General features: G+C 42.0%; 1 protein-coding gene across 1 annotated transcript in view; it reads left to right on the forward strand.

Moving 5' to 3' along the window:
* Nucleotides 1–209: 209 nt before the first annotated feature.
* CLMP (CXADR-like membrane protein) overlaps nucleotides 210–20,550 on the forward strand; it is a 42,759-nt gene continuing 22,418 nt past the window's right edge. The window contains exon 1 of the mRNA XM_009333420.1: nucleotides 210–582. Within this exon, the coding sequence (XP_009331695.1) occupies nucleotides 555–582 (28 nt within the window). The 5' untranslated portion in view covers nucleotides 210–554. The remainder of the gene's footprint in view (nucleotides 583–20,550) is intronic.

Below are 20,550 nucleotides of genomic sequence, written 5' to 3' on the forward strand. Positions count from 1 at the left end.
TCTGATTTTTTTCCATGCTGGATTTTTACTGCCTCCAAACTTAACTGTTTTGACACTAGAGAAATCCTCTTGTTTCTCCTCCAAAGGTAAATATATATATTATTGCTAGAAATTAGCTCTACCTCACCCACATGACTAGTCTTTACTATTAATCCCAGCTGAGGTAGGGAGGGGCTCTTCTGGGAGGCAGCCATGTGGTGAACATTGAGCACTGCTTCTCTCCTTTTCTTTTCAGACAAGCAAAATTGTTCTATGCTGCTGTAGATGTGAACTCCTTGCTGCACTGCCTCTGTCTCTTCTTTTCCAGAAACTTAAGGGCCTGAATTACCAGCTGCAGAGATCTAAAAGCTCTCGCTGAATCTGGATGGAATATGGACAAGGAGATGAATAGCAGAAGGGAAGAAAGAGTGAAGTTGGTTATTTTTCTGGCACATGGATGCAATTACACTCAGTGCATTCCAGAGGCGTTCCTTTGAATCCTGTGCAGGTCTGCCTGCTGTTCCTGGGAGAAAGGAAGAAAAAGGGAGGAAAAGTCTCTCTTGCTTGGAGACGGAATGTCTGCACTTTCAATTCTCTTTTTAGGTAGGTTGGCTTTTTGGTTTTGTTTAGCGTTTTTAATCGAACTTCACGCACCCTCTCTGCACAACTGAAATTCATTTCTGATGAGCTAGCGAAAGGGATTTGTAAAGAAAAACTTTTATGGAAAACTCCAATTTCAGTGTCGTTTGGGTTCTGATGCTTTTCTTGTTGCTTTATTAGCAGATTGATAGCCAGAGATATTTTAATATCTGGATTAATTTTTTAGATGTGCTGGTTAAACAGACTCCTTTTGGAATGTATGTTTCTTGTTTAAAGAGGGCAGTGCTTTTAAGCAATGAACTACTGAGGGGCTTGAACCTCTGGCAAAACAAGGTGAACAAAATGTCTTTGTTTCGGGCATAGTGTCAAATTTATTTAACTCTGTTTTGATTTGCTTGGGCATTTAACATTCAGATTTTAAAATAAAAAGGCATTATTGTTTCCAATTGATGCCTAAGATTAGAAACAGATGTGTTGAAGTGCAAGAGGGAGGAGTTGGGGGGGAAAGGATGGGAGAAGGGAGATAAAGGGGGAAGGCAAGAACCAGGAAGAAAGAGGGCTGCTGAAAGAAGGGAAAGAAGAGGTAGACTGTTGAATAGGAGAGGAGTGGAGAGTGGGAAAGGAGATGTTAAAGGAAGCAGAGGGCAAAGGCAGAAGGGCTGAAGAGAGCTGTTTGTTAAAGCCATAGCCTATGGAGAAAAGAGTTTGCAGCCCTAAGGTCTTTGAGGGGGCTTGCCTACAAGACTGACTCGGAAGCAGCCTGGGTTTCTGCATCTCCAGGGGCACTGTAATGTGATGAGTGAGCTTCTGTCTCCATTCTGCTCACCAGATCGAGCTGACAGGCAGAGAGCTTTAAAATCTGTTATGGTTGGGCAAAGGCTGTGATTCCTGGGTCCTCCTGTCCTCTGGGAATCTGGGTACAGGTGTGAAAAAGTGAGTTGTTCTTTGATTCCCTGGCAAGAGTTGAGCCCCACAGGGTGGTGGACTGATGTGGCTGGGTACAGGTAGAACTGGGGTTTTGGACAGCTATAAAGAAATGTTGCAGGGGACAACCCTGTTCCTTAAGTCTCACAGGTGTGGAACATGGACTAGCCAGATTTGTAGATATCTGAAAGACAGGCAGCACTTGTAGAGTTGCTGAATAAATTGTAGAAAAGATTTTTTTGCTCTAGTGATTGCTGTTAGCAAAGGTTGTAGAATCTGCAGGGGAGCGCAGGCAGCGGTTTGTCCCCTGTGCACATCTGCCTTGCCCGTTTGTGTCTCAATATGGTGGAGATAGTGTTTAAAGAAGACTCCAGGAGATGAGGCAGCAAGGTTAGGATGAACAGCTAGGCTTCTGCCAGAGGTGTCTGGGCTGGGTTAGCCTTGCAGAAATGGCCAGGAAAGCTGCTCTGTGGAAATTAGGAGACAAAATTGGGAAATTAAGTAGGTTGCTTACCTCACTGATGGAGACAAATGGGAACTACAGTCTTCAATCCACCAACCCTATTCGGCTGCTGAATATTCCTGTATGTTGAAGGCTTGGAGTAAAAGGAATAAGCTGTTGCCAGAGAAAGGGTGCTCTTGGCTGTAACATAATGACAACTTCCCTTTGCATGACTAGTGCTGCTTTTATCTATAAAATGCAATAGGCTTTATCATCGTTATTCTTATGTCTTTTAGCATCTACGCGTCTCCGCTATGCTAGTAACACATAAACACAAAAGACAGTCCCTGCCCTCAACAACTTATGCCCTCACCCATGAGTTGAGTTTCTCAGCCTCTCTGTGGGAGTAGTCCAAGCACTGGTGAGGGGAGGGTAAGTGGCTTCCCAAAGCTCACAGCAAAACCTGGAATGTTTTGTTTCCTGGTACTACATTAGTCATTGAACTGCCCTTTGTCTTGCCTGTGCTTTACCTGTCTTGTCAACAGGTATCTTAGTCTTTCTGCTCTGCATCCAGCTTCATTCACCAATATTAGAAGTGAGTTCCAGGGAAAAGTATTGTAGTTCCCTGTTCATAGATTGTCCTGAAAACAAGAAGGCTGGGGGGGTCTCATTCGCTAGCTAGAGAAAGTCTAATTGATTTTCTGCAGTAAAAAGGTATAGAAGTGCCAATGATAGCTTGGCTTTCTTGCTGATAAAGTGAAAGACTAGTGTGGAAAAAAGGGTTTAGAGAAGCCAAGCAAACTTGAAATGGAGGTTGCCTGGTTTTGGGTTTTCATTATTAAACATACTAATATCATGACTACTATATACAGTCCTTGTCTTTTACGCTGTTTACCTCTCTGAGGCAAGTGAACAGCTGTGTGAGGAGACAGGAAACAGGAGCCAATTAGTTTTAAGGAGACTTTTAAAACAAGATGAGATGCAAGACTTTCCTAAGTGTGGGCAAGGGTGAGACCATGCTTACTTCCCTAATAATGGCTAGGTAAATGAAGCAGGAAGGAGTGAGGAGTGGAAGGTGATGTATGCTAATGTGTGTGACTACATTAAGTGTGCCTACAGTAAGTGTTTGGAACATCTGATTGCCATCTCAGTACACAGCTGGTCAAAATTGTTTCAAACTCCTTGTGTAATTCACTGCACTCTTAAAAATCAAAATGGAAATTTCCAAGGGAAATATCTGTGATTCTCCACTTCTGAGTGTAAAAACTTCATAATACTATGTTGTGTTTCTCAGCCAGTAAAAAAAACTAGCAAATGCTTTGATTTAAATATTTTACTGAATTGGCTTAAATTTTCAGGTGCTGGAAGTCTCCTTTGCCTTCTTTCACTCCCTCCAAGTCAATTTTGAGTATTTTTAATGAGCCTTCCATTAAAGTAAAAAGCTAACTTCCTTGTAATCAAATATGTTCACATGGGTAATGCTTGTATGCCTGGCTTTGCTGGTATTACATGATTTTTCTTCGCTTGTTGGCTAGTGTATGTGCTCTGCCCTTCAGAAAACCAATGGGTTCAAGATCCAAAGCAGTAGATGTGCCAAGCCAAATCAGTCATCTGGCTTTCTGGTGTCCTGCTATTGGCAATGAACCTTTGCATTAGTGTTAGGGGCTGCTTACCACAATGCACATTTAGTCTGGCTTATGATTGACAAAGATGCGTTCAGTGTGTTGGAATCAGTTTGTTATACAGGGGTGATGTTGCTAGAGTGGGTGCAGCTGTAATAGCAAAAGTACCTTTTGTACTGATGTAGCTGAGCTCTGCCCTTTAAGCTCTGAGGTCAGTGACTCTCTTACAGCACTGTCCCAGAGGTATACGGCTGCTGCATTGAACACCAAGACTCTGATTGTCTCACTGCGCTGGGAAAAAGGTTATGGCGCAGATCCTTCCAGTGCCTGTTGGCATGAGCAATTGGGTCTGACAGCATGCATTTGCCTAGGTATTCACCAGACTTCTAGCTTGAAAATCTGTGATGATATGGAAGCAGCTCTGCAGCATTCGGCAGTGGTAGGTCAGCCTGGGGCTGTGCTCTAGTATACTGACTCTGGCTTTCTCTCCTGCTTTAAGAGCACTGGCAACCTGCAGTGCGCCCTATCACATCTCCTTGAGGTCCTTCTCCTGAAACCCTTGCAATGCTACACTCCAGCAAAGCCAAGAACTGCTGCAATGTTGTTTTAAAAAAAAAAAGCACTCCTGCTCCCCATGAGGTTATTGGAAGTTTTATGTTTTAATGGACTGCTTCTGCCTGGAACTAGTAAAAAGCAAGGGAGACTGTTTTAAGCAACCTGAAAACTAAGCTGACTGATCTTATATTTCTGCTGATTTTCCAGGTATTTCCCAAATTTCTCAGTGATATCTAACAGTATATAATACACTTGCTATTTCCTAGTTTTCTCATGGTTCCTTCTCTGTTGCCTTTGCCTGTTTGTTTCATGGTGTATTTAGAAGCTTGGTGAGACAAGGATTTTGCCCCATGTTTTTACAGCACTTAAAAACAAAGCCTTGGCTTGGGAGTGGAGTACAAAAAGAAAAATCTGTAGCTGTGAAAAGGGATTTTGTGTGTGATTTTGCTGTGTGGATTTCACCTTCTCTTTGTGTCATTGGATTCTGAAGGAGTGCAGGTAACTTCTTCGTGTATTTAGCCCAAGACTATTATCCCAAGGACAGCTTTGTATAATTGACAACTCATTTCTGTCATGAAAACTCCAAAAGCAGTCAACAAGACATCATCTGTATGCAGGATTCAGCCTGTTTACACTAGTGTGAATTTAGTTCTAGAACAGGGCAAAGAGCTCTTTAATAGAACCCTATTCTAGGAATACCTAAGGAAAGGAAGCAAAGCAAAGCAGTGTATCCATTTGGCACTCTGGGGGGAATTCAAAGGTGCTAGACATAATTGACTTGCTATCTGGAAGGATATCAGGGTTAACACTGCTTGTGAGACACTGAAATTCTTCTAAAGCCAGGGATGGTTTGCATCAAATATTTTCTGTCAAGGCACTTGATGAGAAATGGCCTATTTTTCTCTACTAGTGCTTTGTTTTATATGAAATAGTTTGGATTATTAGCATCTAAAAAGAATGTTTATTTGGGGGGTTATTTTTATCCTTGTTTTTTCCATTTTACTATGAGGAAGAAAAGGAGAAAAAAGGTAACCTTCCAGAGTAAGGAAAAGCAGCATGCCAAAGTTCAGTTGAAATTCTGAAGATGAATTCATTTTTATGGCAAATAGAGTGAGGGGGACAATGACACATGCAACTTTTCTGAATTTCCCATGGAAAACTACTGGTGTTTTGCCTCTGTGCCCACCCTGGACCTTGTCTCCTCCATGTAGAATTAATGGTCTGTTTCTGTGGGGTACTCTGGCCCACTTCAGAAGGGCACTGTCTAAGAGCAGCACAAGCTTCCCAGAAATGTCATTGCACAACTGGCTGGGAAATATCCTGATGTTTATCCTCAGGATCACAGCAAATGCCCCTGTTTTCCTCAAGGCAAATACAGGGCTTTAAAGGGAACTTAGCAGGTTTGCAATCTGGGATTTGTTTGAGTTTTCAGGAACTTCCTGAAAAGAAATGTAAACAGTCACTCTGACAAAGCCTTGTGTGTATTTGAAAAATCTTTTGTGTGTAAGTGTGCTCGCTACACTGTACTAAATCACTGCAAGTGTGGGTCTAGTACCAATGAAGTGGGGTGCTGCAAGCTGCTTTCTGTGCCTTTTGTCTTCAGAAATAGTCCCCGCAGCCTTAGTCAAGCTATACCTTAGATTTTTAGCTAAATCAGTTCCCTGTGTTAGCCAAGGCACTAATCATTGCTTGTGTACCTGTAATGTATTTTATACACTTGCAGAGAAATCTTGGCTCATGCACACAATATTGTGCATATCTTCCATGCATGAATGTGTTACAAAAGAGGCTACTTTGGGTGCAATGGGAACTTGGCAGTGCTCTGCCTAAAAGATGAATGGGTATCTTCCCCCACATCCCAAAGCTGTGTCTTCATCTGTTTTTAGAAATGGTTAGTTTACAGAAGCAGCCCAGCAAAAAGCCAAGGGTGAAGTCAGGTCACTGAGATCTGTGAATAGATACTCAAATGACAGGATAGCGGAGGATGCAGAAATGGCTGTGCAGGAAGCACAACAATGGAAAATGTGTGAAGTGATGGAAAGTCAAGTCGACAGAAGTGAGGAGGGTGAATTTCTATCTTGTTCATCTCTTAGACTCTCTTCTCCCTTCAATCTGCTTCTTCGGTACTGCTGAGTGGAATAACAGCCCCCCTCTGCCAGCCAGAGGTTCAAACCTTGCCTAAAACATGCTTTTCCCTGGGCAGAATACAGAGGTGTATGCAATAGTGACTGGGAGCTCTAGCAGTGGGTTAGCAACCCAGAATAAAGCTGGTCCTTTTTCCCAGAAGCTCACTGTTGAAGTACTAGAAAAAGCAACTGGGTAATGTGAGGAGGGTGAGTACTGCCCTGCCTCAGCAAAGCACTGTTGCTAGGCTTTTCTCAAGCTGCTTTTTTGGTACTTTGGTTTCTTCATGTGACTCATTAGGTAGCACTGTCTTTTCTTTGCAACAAGTTAAACAAGTTGCAAAGAGGACTGAGCAATTGTAAGATGCATTGAAGGTGGTGAATGTGATAGAAGATCATGAAACAAATCCTTTCCTCATCTGCCTCTTCATTTTCTCTAGGAAAGCACTTGGCAGTTTAAAAAGGCAAATGTTGTAACTCAGCATTTCTCTTAATGGGCCAGACCCAGATTCATGATGTTGGAATTGCTGTCCTACAAGAATCAATATACATTACAGTATCTTTTCAGCCTGTCTCTTCTCTGTAGCTGACATCCATTTTTGTGGATGGAAAATTAGCATGAAGCCTTAGTGTATATGACTTGTTCTCGACTGATGAGGTAGAAAAGTTGAAGTTCAGCTTAGTGCCTGCAGTTTAATTGCCTTCAGTAGGAAAAGGTCAGTGAAAATTTTGTTGTGCTTATAATATGCATTGGCAGAAGAGAGGCTGCTCTCCTGGAAACAGTCTTTTGAAATGGAGCGTGCACAGTTAGAGGCAACTGATGACCATGACTTGGCTGCATTTAGTCTACCATAATACTGCACTGCTGCTACTTTTGTAGCATGCTTTGTGAGAAGGGTCACACTTGTATAAAGCTTTGGGTAACTCATGGAGTCCAGCAGGGCCATATTGGGTAGAGAAGTATAGAAAGCCCATCTAACAGAGGAGGAAGCTAAGTTAACAGTTATGTGGTAAGGTAGCAGTTATGTCATGTGTCTAGAACCCTTGCAGCTCTGACTTAAAGCCATTTTCCTTTTAATATGTCCTCAAACATGGTTAGACGTGGTCATGGGCAGATCATTGACAAGCAGCTGAATCCATCAGCTACAACTTATCAAGCTGCCATCTGGAGGGATGACTTCTAAGCAATAGGAAGGTTTGACTTACCCTTGCTTTGTAATAATGTACTTGATAAAGTATTAATGGCTTTTTAGTACCAATGTGCTGAGAAACTCCACTCGTGGTGTGAATGACTGCAGTGTTACCAGAAGAACCCTCACAGAAAGGAAATTCTGTACTGTGTCTGTTTAGTCTCTGAATTACTTTGTTCTGCATATGAAAGAGGAAAATCTAATCTGTTGAGATAGCATATACCTGTGGAGTAATCACTTGTAGTTAAGGTGTCCATTGTGCTGAGCTGCTTGGCAGAGCAGAACCTGGAAGCCAGCTACACTAAGTGGTAGGTGGGAGTCCCCTGTCCTTCCCTGTGGCTCTTGATACAGGGGAATATTTGTATGTCTGTTTTAAAGTATGTAAACCAGCATTCATTCAAAATTGAACTGCTCCTTATAATCTTTTAACTAGCAGCAGTCGTATAGTAACTCTAACAATATTGTACTCTGTCAGTGGAAATGCCTTTCAAGGGCTGTTTTGCAGAGGGAAATGGTAATGCTTTGCTGGAGTATCTGGAGGTAAACCAAAAAGCAACAGCTCAGGAAAGCATTAGGGAGTGGTCAGTGCATGGGCTGGGAATCTGGATGCAGTTCCCTGCTCTGTTCTAGGTCTTGGCAAGTCATGTTGGTCCCTCTAGCTCTTTCCACTGTCTTGTGCCTTTTACTCGTTAACTATTTAGGCTGTAAGTTCTTTTGAGCAGAGACTCTCGTTCCCTATGTGCCTGGATGGCATTTAGTACAAACTGGGCTGGTAAGAGGCCTTTCCAGAACTGGAATGTGAAAGAGTGGCTCCATTCCCTTCCCCTCTTTGTGCCTCAGCAAAAACATCGGATTTAGGTGGCTTTCCAGTATTTGGAATATTTGAGATACATGCTGGCTGAATCTCATATCTCAGACTGCTTAGGCTATTTTTTTTTCTTAAAGGCTTGATAAAATTTTAAAGGCCATAGAAATGTTTAATATAGATATGAACCTTTATCTGTAGGGTAGGGCTGCAGAGTGCCAGGAAATGGTGGGGTGTTTTTGTGTGTGCAGGGGGGAAGTCTTTCATATAACACAGCAAGCCTTGAATATTGAACTAAAACAGTCAGGCATTTTTTTGTTTCAAAAAAAATATTGCAGGGTTTTCAACCTTGAAGGCAAATCACTTTATGACTTCATTGTTTAAATTTAGGTTTTGTTTTGCGGGGGGGATCGTTAGACTTGAAGCAAAAGCCTTATAGCCCAGGGACTGTCACTTCTGATTACTTCCAGTGACACTTCCAATTATTTCCAATCACAATTCCAGGGACAAGAGGAAAAAGGAGCCATGTTCTCCAACATCAGGGCTTTTTTCTGAACAAAGGTCCATTTATCAAACCTCTGCAGAAAAAAGGTACAGAGCCAATTTGGAACTTTGCTGTGGTAGGGTAATTCCAGAGCAAATCTGCTGAAGTGAGACTTGAGGCCAGTGTCTGGCAGGGTGCTGGGAATCCTGCTGCAGATCCTGCCTTGTTGAGTAATATTAAGGCAATTGCTTCATTTTCCCCAGGCATTAACTGGCACTAGGACTCATTTCAGTGCAGCAACATGCAGCTTCAGTGAATGTCTGCTAAATGCTCTGTGGGTCTTGTAAGATGTGAGTATGCAAAAGTACTGCTCATGGAAAACAAACAGCTTAGTGTGCTCAAAATGGGAAATAAGAGCCTGCTGAGGGAACTTGACTGACTTCTAGGAACATGAAGTGAAGAACTTGGTGCAGTGTGTTTTCTCCAGCAGTGAGCCTATGAGTTATTGTCCTTCAAAAAAATTAAGCAACACATGATTGCTGATGGAAGCTGGAGCACTACCTAATTTTCAGATGTCTCTGGTAGTGTTACTTTAGACTGCTCAAGTGTAAAAACAGTCTTAAAATGGTGTCACAGCTTTCAATCACACTTAGTGAAGCCTTTCATTACCTTAGTCATACTGTACTAGGCTGTGAGTGAAGTTGGGCCTGCAGAGTGTAGGGGTTATTAGCAACTGCTTGCTTTATTTGCTTTATAGTAGTTTTCAAAGGCCTGAGCTATGATCAGGGCTCTGCAAACACTGGGGAGACTGTTTTACATTGGACTAATAGATGATAAGCAGCAGACCTGGTCTGACATTAGGAGCCAGATTATTAAGGAACCCGAGTCAATTTACAATGGGAGTTGCATACTGGACCTGAGCAGATTTTGAAAGCAGCATCAAATGAATGCTTAGCTTTATGTGGTGACTGAGGATCCATGACCCTCTACTTTTAAAGTGGGAATGATATGTATTGGTGATCTGGCTGAATAAAGTTCTGGTGGTTACTTATTACTGCCATAGTGCAGGTACCTATCACAGAATGTGACCGAGGTGGCACTTGCAGAGAGCTTGGTGCTAATCCTCTAGGAGTCTCAGCATTTCACATAAGGAACTGTTTTACTGGATCCATCCAATCTGGATGGATGTTTTCACAGTACAGCTTTGTCTTGTTCTAATGTGGTCTATGCTGTGGGCAAATCCCCTCTTCGTTTCCATTGTTTCAAGCTCCTGCTTGGAGACAAAGGGAACTTCAACCAGACAAAGCATAGCTTTTGTGTTGACAAATGCTGTGATTTTTTAAATTTCTTTTCCAAAGGGGAATTTTAAGCAATTGTGAGTGCTTTGTGCTCAAAGCAGTGTTCAGGATGTCTAGATTCCGTTCTTGGTTTGGCCAGTGACTCAGTGATTTAGTAATTCAGGCTCCATTTTTAAGTGCCTGTTGGTTTTGAGTGTCACTATTTCAAGTGATATAAAGGGGTCAGTCTTCTGAAGATGCAGGTCCAGGGACACATGAGCTTGGTCACACCAACTATGTGCTGTCAGGTGTCCTTTAAGCATTCAAAGTTTTGGGGGTGCATTTGGTTTCAAATGCTGGTTTCAACTGCTTTGTGCCTCAGCTGCTGTTCTGCAGAGTAAGTGTAAGAGCACTCACAAATGTAGCAACCTTTCCCTCATGAGCTGTAAAGTGCTTTGAAATCACTGTAGAAATGGAGCTGCAAAAGTCCGAAGTGATAGTCTGTTAAGACATGTCAGGCACTAGTTTAATGGGTGAAGATAACGTTGCAGTTCAGGAGTCTTCCCATCAGTGCCACTCAGTGTGGCAAATGGATCCCAGCTTATCTGGCTTTGTCCGAGCTCCTTCCATTTAGCTCAAGGCTACCCCTGGAGTAAAGAGAAGAGACAATTCTGCAGCTGTTAGTTAATTCAGACCCAATATGACCTGGTACAAGAAAAGTTCAAAACTCTGAGCTCTGCTCTGGAGCTAATGATCCTGCATTGCACAATACTTTTTCCTCTAATTACTTGAGCTTGCATCTTTTTCCTATTTAGTAATGCCCTGGGCATGTTGCTTCCATTGTGGGATAGCAATGAATACATACCCATTAGTAAGGTATTGAATGCAGTGGAGGCTGCAGTGTTTCTTTTTCAAGTTGTCAGCAGGCATCTTTCCCTGCCCCATATCCTCTTCCGCGAAAGCACCAGAAGAGAGGGGGAAAGCCAAAACCAGAATGTGAGTGGAACAAACTGGGCCTTATTGCACCAGACAGAAGTATTTAGGATTATATTTTCTGGGTTGTAAGTGCTCTGAGGCAGGAACTGTTTCTTTGCCTGTTTGCACTCTTCCCTACAACACTGCAGACTTGAAAGCTTGCATAGCAATCCAGAATGTGTTAAACCTAGTTTTCTTCCTGCTTGCTGTCTAAACAAGCCAGGCACTGGGTTGGCATCTATTCATGTAATTCTAGAGCATAAATTCATGCAGTGGGAAGGCAGAAAAGTTGGGAACCTAAGGTGATATTCAGACATCTAAACAACCATTCAGACTGGGATGCTGAGGATGTTCACTTATTGTGGGCTTATGTAAATTGGGCTTGTTCTGGCCAGATCACAAAGCAGTTACCTGCCAGCAAGTTTATTCTACTTTGCTAATGGTCCTAACTACTGAGCAGCCCTGTAGTGTGCAGTTAGGATTATTGGGCTTATCGGCATCTCTGGATGTTAGCACATCAAAGCCATGGAAGAAAATGTAACAAAAACCTATCCTACAGGCATATCTGAGAAAGCTTTGAGATATCCTGATATACACACAGTGACAGGGATTTTCAAGCAGTCTTGCAGAAAGAACTCTGCCCCTCTTCAAAGGTAAAGTTAGAAGGAAATTGAGGGCAGTGTTGAAGATTGCTAGAGTATATTAGAGGATTTCATCATTGTTATCCTTGCATTCATTTTAATCACTTGGTAAAATCTCTTTTCCAGAGAGGCAGCCAGGCTTCATTTGAAGGCCTCAGGTGGTAAAAATCTCCCATTGGTTTGTCACCAAGATTATACATCTTCTGAAGGACTTGAATATTTCTGGTTTCAGTTCTTATGTCTTTCCTCTCTATCTTTGCCTGAGCTCCTTGTGCTTCTTTTTATTTAATGCTGGCTTGGCTAGCAAAAGAGATTTACTGTAGCATGGAGCAGACTTGTGCTACACCTCGGGTGCTGTGCACCACATGTTTCTGTTGAGTGCTCAGGAGTAATTTAGGGTTTTATCTGTTAGGCCTTGAACACAGATCCTTTAGAAACCTTTCTGTGAAAGCATGGTACCTGGGAATTTTCAAAAATATCTTAGTTACTTTAATCAGTCCTCTCTCGTAGAAAGAGACATTTAAATCTAGGAAATCATAAATACTGTTCTTCAGGTATGTTCTTACATTGGTTTTCTCAGCTCCCAGAACAACTTGTATACTAGTTTTTTAAGGGAATGAAAATGTTGCTTAGATTCGTTCTCTCCTTATTTGCCCCTCACCTTATCCTTAGAAATGTCTTTAAGCAAAAAGATGGGGAGAGGAGTTGATTATTCATGCATGTAGAAGGATTATTTTAACTAGCCAGTTAGACAATATTGGCATTTTGTCATTTGTTTCTCCCTTATTAGTGGTTCTCCGAGGGCTACTGAAGATGTGGACTGTTCCCTGTTCCATTCTTTGTTTCCAGAAACCAACGCACTGATAATTCACACATGCTTAGTTTTATAGAATATAATACTGGTGTATGACACATCCTACCCCAGCTCAGAAATATGTTAAGTGAACAGTAAAAAAAAACAAACCAAAACCCCAATTGTTTGCTGTGTTATTTACTACTGCTGAAACAGCTATGCTGGGCACTTTCCATGTACTTCAAAACTATCCCTTAATGGAGGCTGTGCTGGGCAGAGGCATGTCCTTTATTTTGGCAAAGGCTGCCTTCCCTGAGGAGAATCCTTCGAATGCAAATACTTTTTATCACTTTGCAATGGCATATGACATGTAAGAACCTTGCCCCTTCCTGTACTGCTCCTGCCTGTCTTCCCTACTTACAGAGCAGAGTTTCAGCCTTTCCCATGCTATGTGGTGCAAAACCATATGTGCAGTGTGCTTTGCCTCTGGCTATAGCTTTCCTTTTCGTCCCTGTCCTCAGGGTTGTCCTCTCAGTATTTCCTTTTCTGCAACCATGTATGTGGAAAACCTAGCCTACCCAGAAAAATAGCAACTTCAATAGCTGCTGGCGTCCTTTGTTCCAATGAGACATGCTTTGGGTATGCTGAAGCTCTTTTAACTCTATATGCATGTCTTCTCTTGTGGTTTTGGGCTTCATAAGCCTTTGATGGGGTCTGGGATGTTTGCTGTAAATCTCCAGATTCTGGCAGTGCCATAGCAGTAGGGTGGAAACTTACTCTCCACTGAAAGCACCTGATGTAGTGAGTCTGGCACAGAAACATCTTTAGCCCTTGGAAGGGAAATTAATTTCCTGTTCTTGCAAGGGAGGAGGTTATTCAGGGAGGAATTGGCACTGCTTTTCCATCCTTGCTGCTGAATTAAATGCCTCTTCATTTTTTATGATGATCTTGTATAAGCAGAATGGAGAAAAAAATCCATGAAAAAAGCAAATTCTGTTTTTCTAAAGCATCTGTATTGGAACTGAGCTCACTCAATACTCTTGTCTTGAAAAGATACCTTCTGGCACCCTTTTAGTATGGATCTGCCTGGCAGTGTGATCTAATTGCCCTGGATTTAGGAGGTTTGTGACATTCTTGGCTTATTGAGTGTATCCAAGTGTCTTCATCCCTTATGCCTTAAGTGTCCCAGTGCCAGTTAGTATAATTTCTGTTGTGACACTGGGCCATAAATGCTTTAGTTCATGGAGGGGACACAGTGTGTGGTCTCCTTGTTAGTAAAAATTGATAATCTTATCAGTAAGTGAAGAGTGTGTGATGGGGTTGGAGGCTGTCAAAGGGTCTGTGACTTGCTCTCTCTGGATAAGGTCTATAAGTAGCCGGCTTTAGACTGGGTCTGAGTTATACGAGGAAAGGACAGTAGTGTGGCTGTGTATTGCTGATCTTGAGGGAACAGCCCTGCTCACTGCTTTAAATCATTCTGGGGTTTTATTTTTCGGTGTCAGCACTGTCAGAGCCTATAATCCTCAACCAAAGGAGGCCATCCTGCCCTACCGAGAGAAGGACTTAAAGTGAGGAATCCCCTTCAGCAAGGATGTGGCAAGCAGACTGACAATGTAAAAGAAAGGAAAAATATCCTGAGCCAATATATATAAAATTAGGGCCTGATTATGATCCAGAATTAAACAAAACATGAAGAATTCTTAGTACAGGGAGGTGGTGGAGCCCCACAATGGGCAGCACTTACTGCCAACCATGCATTATAACAACAGTAATTGAGCAGGTAATGATTATGCATGCTTTATAAACACCCACCATCAGTTATGTTCATACTGTGCAGACAGGAAGACTTGATGTAGCAGATAAATGTTATTTCTGCAGACATTTTAAATAGCAGTCACTGTGCATATATTCTCTATATCCCCCTCTGATCCAGAAGTAGTACATAATATATGAACATTCAGAGTAGATGCCAGGGAAAATGTCTTAGGCAGCTGTGAGAGATTAAAGATACTGGAACATTAGGCTTGCATCAGTCCTGAGCTGTGCTATGAATGTTGAGACAGGTTGGCCTTATGGGCAGGGGAGCTCTGTTCATTATCTGGTGTTCGGGTCTCCTGGAAGGCTGAGCAGGATGCTTCCCTTGTGCTTCAGGTGGAGATAGGGACTTCCTGTAAGAAGTACAGTGTGACTAATGCATGGAAAATGGCGTATAAAACTTGATAGTATCTTTATAGCAAGAGAGTCAGAATTGTAAGAAGAGATGGGAAGGCAGGAATCTGTGTTTTTGCTTCCAGTTCCAGTGGTGACTCTAGTCTATTAGAAGGAAAACTTTTCACTGGCAAGGTTCAGATCTGTTCATTAATTTGTCTCATCTTAACTGTAATCCCAGTAGGTGGCTTTACAAGTCCTTTTGGAGCCTTGGTTTCCCCATCTGTAAAAAGGGAAATGTCTTGCTATATAATGTGGTTTATGGTCTTCAGACAAAACAATGTGGAGTATTGGTAAATAGTTTGATTATGGTTTTTATCAGCCTGCCCTTTCCAAAGAGCTGATAGCTGCTGTCTGTTTGCATTTTTATTTCATGCTGCTGGGATGTGACTGTGCTCTGACAGAGCCAGCTCTTTCAGCATTTAGGGAAGAAGAGTTTGAAATGTTCAGGAGCCATACAAGTTCTTACTTCAATTCTTTATAAATTTTGTAGGAAATACTCAGCCATACTTCCTAAAAGAGGAAATGCCCGAGTCCTGTCTCCTGTGTTTATTCTAAACAGAATCCAGATAATTTAATCTAAAAGGAAAATGTTCTTTTGAGGATAAACAGCCTGAATAAAACATTTCTGAGCAAAACCATGACAATGCCTCTCCCCTTGCACTGTCCCCCCCAAACAGCAGTTTCTATCCTGAAGGATGCCAGAAGCAGCTGGCTGATCAAGGGAACTGGCCTTACCACAAACAAGACTGTAAATCTTACTCAGATACCCTGTTATGCCTGCTCCAATCATGCTGGTACCTATAATCATCCCAAATCATCCTTGAGGATCAATTGGGACCCTGCAAGTGGGTGCATCTTATTTGGCTTAGTCTGCATAAATGTCAAATAAGACCTGTTGCCTGGCAGATGGATACTTTGGTTTTGTTTCTAGATGTTAATGAGGGCCAGATGCAGACACTTGTGTGGTCTGGGGCTGATGAACTGCTGTTATCTACAGTATGGAGCCATTTGATTTCTTTCCTCTTCTCTGTTAGGCAAACATAATAAACTATTTTCAGTGTTATGAAGCTGTTGCAACTTTTCCATTTGCTGAGCTTGCTGGGCTGAAGAAACACAGGAGGCAGAGGCTGGGAGGGTAAACTCAGGCTTGAAACAGGAAAATGAGAGGTGTATATCTCCTGTCATTCCAGATATGGCAACCAAAGAGCAAATAGGCATGTTAATTGTCAGTGCAAGATTCGCACATTAAAACTGTGTCCTGGACAGAATGCCAGTGTCTAATAAGCATGTGTTACAGAATAAGAGGTACATTAAGGGTTAGGATGCACACTTAGCTGGCTATCTTTTTTCCAGTTATTAGGAGCTGGTCTGAGGGAAAGAATACAGGAACAGGGTAAAAACAACTCTTCCCTGGCCAGATTTTTCCTGATATTTATAGTCAACAAATGGCTAATGTACTTGTTTAGCCATACGTCTACTGTGGCCCACAGGTTTGCCATAGTTATTCATACCCCTGATTCAGTTCTGTGAGCTGTCACAATTGCATCAAACTCTGACGGATGCCTTGGAAACTCTACAACAACCCTAATAAGTATTTCACTTCTCTTACATAGATTCAGCCAGTGAGTCACCCTCCTGCCTGAGAGCAAACATGGGAGTAAGGACTTAGGAATTACTGGACCAGACGAGACTGACGGTTTATCTAAATGACTGTTTCACTCCAGAATGGTCCAGTGTCAGGTGGAGATGGAAGAAAACCTGTAACTGGCAGCATGTGGAATCCCATGCTTATATGGGAAGCTTATTGCTGAATATTAGGCAGTTAGGGAAAATTACATATTTATATACTTGAAGTAATAAATCTAATGTAACTTGTGATTGAGCCTTTTAAATATCTAATGTCTTCCTGATTAGAAGTTAAGCACTTTGAATATATTTTCTAGTAGCTGAATACTCCACTTCATGTGCATTCCTGAGGAAAATGGGTCTTCTGCCTTTCCCAGTCTGTAATATTGCAACACTAGGTGCTTGCCATCATGTCTTTTCACCAAGGGTGAATAGCCACTAATGATGCCAGTTTCAGAAATAGTAGTTTTTGCCCTGTGGGACTAGAGCTTTCCAGAAGGGAAAGGTGGAAGTCTGTTTAAAGGACTGCAAACTCAAGTCTTGCTTTTGCTGTTCTCAGGTTGTGGGAGAGGACAATGTGTCAGGTTTTGCTCGTACTGCAGGTGTACTGTTCTGTTACAAGCTCACTGGGACTGCCAGTCTGTCTTCCAATGGATTTTAAGTGTGTGGCAGAAGTACTATGTGCACAGAGAAAAAAAAAACTGGGATACTATTTAGCATGTACCCAGCTTGCCATGGAAAAGAGGGAACCAATCTATGGAGGAAACTTGCCTAAGGTGTGTTTCAGTGTGAGCTTACTGAGATTTTATTGGAAAGCATGCTTCATGGCCAATATTTAAGTATAAATAAAAGGCATGGATGCTGGCTGAGTATATGGGTCTGAACTGCTGAACTTCAGTGAATGAGTCGGCTGTAATTGAGAAATGATCCAGCCTGTCTTCTCTGATTGATAGAGAAGTTGAAACAAAAATAGGCTGGGGAACCTGTTGAGGAATATGAGCTTTAGCTTTGTGGAGTTTCATGTAGCCTCAGGTGGTTTTGTGAAGAGCTGGCCTTCCAGTTCTCCCTGCAGCCTCCCAGCCATGCTCCTTTTCTCTGGCTGGTTTAGGACAGAAGAAAGGTGTAAATAATTGGAATGTGGTGCTTTGTTTAGGAGCTTGTGCCTGGAGAGTCTTGCTTGGTTTGGGTCAGGGTAAAGGTCCCTGCAGTAAAGCCCTGGCACAAGGCTGCTTTTCAGCTTGTTGAAACAATGCAGCCAGGCAGGGTTTAGCTTAAGGAAGGAATGTGAACTGTTTAAGACTGGGAGATGACTCTGGGCTATGCTTGCTGTCAGATATACACAAAGCTTTGTCAGAATGTGCTGTCTGGCATCTCTTGGCACCTCTCGTGTTTTACCTGCTTACCTTTTATAGTGTTTTTTTGATGAGCACCAATGTGTCCAGGCATACACAGACACAAGGATGACATGAATAGACACTTTGCCCAGATCAAGAGGCAGGGTGCTGTGATTGATTCCCTGAAAAGAGGGAGAGAATTAAACTCATCAAGCTATGTAAATCCCACTCTCAGTTCTGAACGAGCCCTGGATCCTAACATCAACTGACAACTAAACCTCCCCCTTCCTGGATGGAGCCCAAGATCAGGGCAGCCCCTGCTGTCTTTATTAGATAACTGTTCTCAGAGGGCCCTGTAATCTACAATACAAGGGTCTTTAAGAGCTGGTAGCTAGAAGTTGAACCTTGACAAATGCAGGATAAAGCTAAGATTCAAGGAATTATCAGGGAGTTTAATGTGCCACTGAAGCAGTCTATCAGTGAAGCAAGTAGGGCTATTTCTTGGAAAGAGATGCTAATAGAACTGCAAGCTGTCAAACTGTGCAAACATCGTGGTGATGTTCTGTGGTCTCTGCTGTACTGAAAACTTGGATGATCAAAACTCATTCTGGCTTTGAAAATCTATTAATAAATGTTGCATTTCATTCTTACAGTTGTATTATGGACTGAGACTTAATTTGGTAACATTGATGGAACTGTGTGCTTAAAATGTTCCATTGAACTGTTACGGGCTTAAAATATGCATTCTGAAGTTAAACTGCAGTAGTTCCACAGAGCTGCATAGTGCATTACCATTAAGTGAGGCGGCAAGTGCAAGTGTGGGTAGACAAGTGTACATCAATGATGAGTGGACCAAGTCAGTTCTTAGACTCTAAAGAAACCATGTAGGTGTCTGACTCTCCTGTTTCTTTTTCTTCAGCTTGTCTGTTTAAATATCTTTTTTCTTACCCATCTAAATTTCATATTAGAATAGAGGCCTGACTTATGCTCTATAATTTATTCTAAAGATATGTACAAGGCTTCTTTTGTTGTTTTGAGAAACCCCATGGGGTTTGAGGCTTTGTCAACCTCTCCAACTATTTAAAAAAAAGAGGTTTAAACAGAAGTTCACATATCAATTTTTCCTGTTATACCTGCAAGGTTTTTTCAGCCTGAATCAAGTCTTTAAAAACAATTGACTTTCTGGATATACAGCAGCTATTTGAATGTTGCATCAAGAAGAGGGTGCTTTAATTGCTTTCCAAAGTAGCAGGCAACAGGCAAGTACTATGCATATGTAGGTATAGAGTATGTTCTTTCATTGTCCCTCTTTTTGTATATGTTCTGTGCTGTTTCTTTTCCCATTTGTCTGCTGCTTCTCAGTCTCTGCCAAAGAGCACATAAAACTAGAGGAATTTGAATCAAAGTACAGGTGTTTAAGTTTGGCACATTTGAAATTACGTGAGGAGTTAACAACCCTGTTGCTTTGCAAAAAATCTTCAGCTGTCCAGTTTTCCCCCAGCCACTTGATAACCTGAAGATTAAGTCTCAAGTCTTCTTCTATGAGTTTCCCCATCAGTCTTAACTTGCCTGTTGTCTCTTCTTTTATACACAAATTTTAAGATACCCAGAATCATGACTGTTATTCTCTACTCTATGCAGCATCTAAACAAAATATATCCTTGTCTGAGGGCTTAGCCTAATGTAAATAATATCAAGCCACATGTCTAACAGACATCTTCAATTAGCCAAATTATGTAGTCAAAAAAACAGGAGTAGAAGCAAATTTTTACTAAGTAGCAATTTGGCCCTAAACATGAAAGCCTCAGATGTTCTTTCTCAACTGCCTCAGCCTTTGAAACAGTCAGATTCACCACATCAAGAGCCTTAAAATAGCAGGGAGGCATCAGGCTGCTGCTTGTTTGTCGCATTTATTTTTGATTGTTTATTTATCTGATCTTAAAAGTTCTTTGGGGGACTCTCTTATCCTCTCTAAAATGTGGTTGCACTAGTAAATAAGAAGCAGTGACATTAAAAGTAATTGACATTAAAATGTTGTGACATTAAAATTAATCATGTTTGATGGATGTTGGAGACTGAATCCACAAGGCTCCCGGGTTCATGTTTTAGCAAGTTTTGACATTCATTCTCCCCCTCAGTTCCTGCAGCAGTTACATAACTGCCTTCCCTACCCGCTGGTCCTGAAACCTTGTGCAGGGAGGTGTTGTGGAGGGGAGGGGATGCTGGTTTGGAAAGGCGAAGGGGTTTTCTTGGAATTGACTGCCTAGTAGCTTGGGGTAAAATGGCTGTCCTAGTCTCCATCTGGTTAACTAGTGTCAGATTCTCAAAATCAACACAGTACTGGTGACATTGGTTTCCTAATCGGCAACATAAAGTTGAAGATGAAAGGGACTGCTGGGATGTTTGCAGCAGAGCTGATGGAATTGTTCTGGAGTGTTTGTTCCCTGTGCTATGGCAGATCCTGGCAGAAGAAGCCTTGCAAGAAAACCTGGCTCTTAGAGTGTGAATGGGGGGGGTTGTTGCCATTTTTAGTAGTAATGGGAAAACATTTAGGTTTTGTAACAATTGTGCAAGGTTCAGAAGGAAACACTGTCAGTTGCCAGTTCTTGCTCATGTGGCACCAGCACTAAGTGTAAAAGAAACTGACAGTATTTTTCTTCAGGATCTGGAGTTTCTCAAAGAGCTGGAGGGGATGTGGTATAACCTGACACCTGTATTTTACAGCCAAGTTCTTTAGCAGCAGCCAGGAATATGATGAGTGTTAGGAATGGCTGATGGCTGGTCACTATTCCCATGCTTCCTTTGTGAAGCAAGAATCGGGTGAAATCACGGCAGCCTGCTCCTCTTCCTTTGGGTGGCTGAAGCTTACCTAGAGATGTTCCCTCCAGGCAGGGAGCGAGGGGGAGAGATGCAGCACTTCTTGTTTCCAGTATAACATTTTCCAACTTCCTTTTTTAGCAATGTGAAGC

This window comes from Pygoscelis adeliae, unplaced genomic scaffold, assembly GCF_000699105.1.
Source record: "Pygoscelis adeliae isolate BGI_AS28 unplaced genomic scaffold, ASM69910v1 Scaffold151, whole genome shotgun sequence".
NCBI classification, from domain to species: Eukaryota; Metazoa; Chordata; class Aves; order Sphenisciformes; family Spheniscidae; genus Pygoscelis; species Pygoscelis adeliae.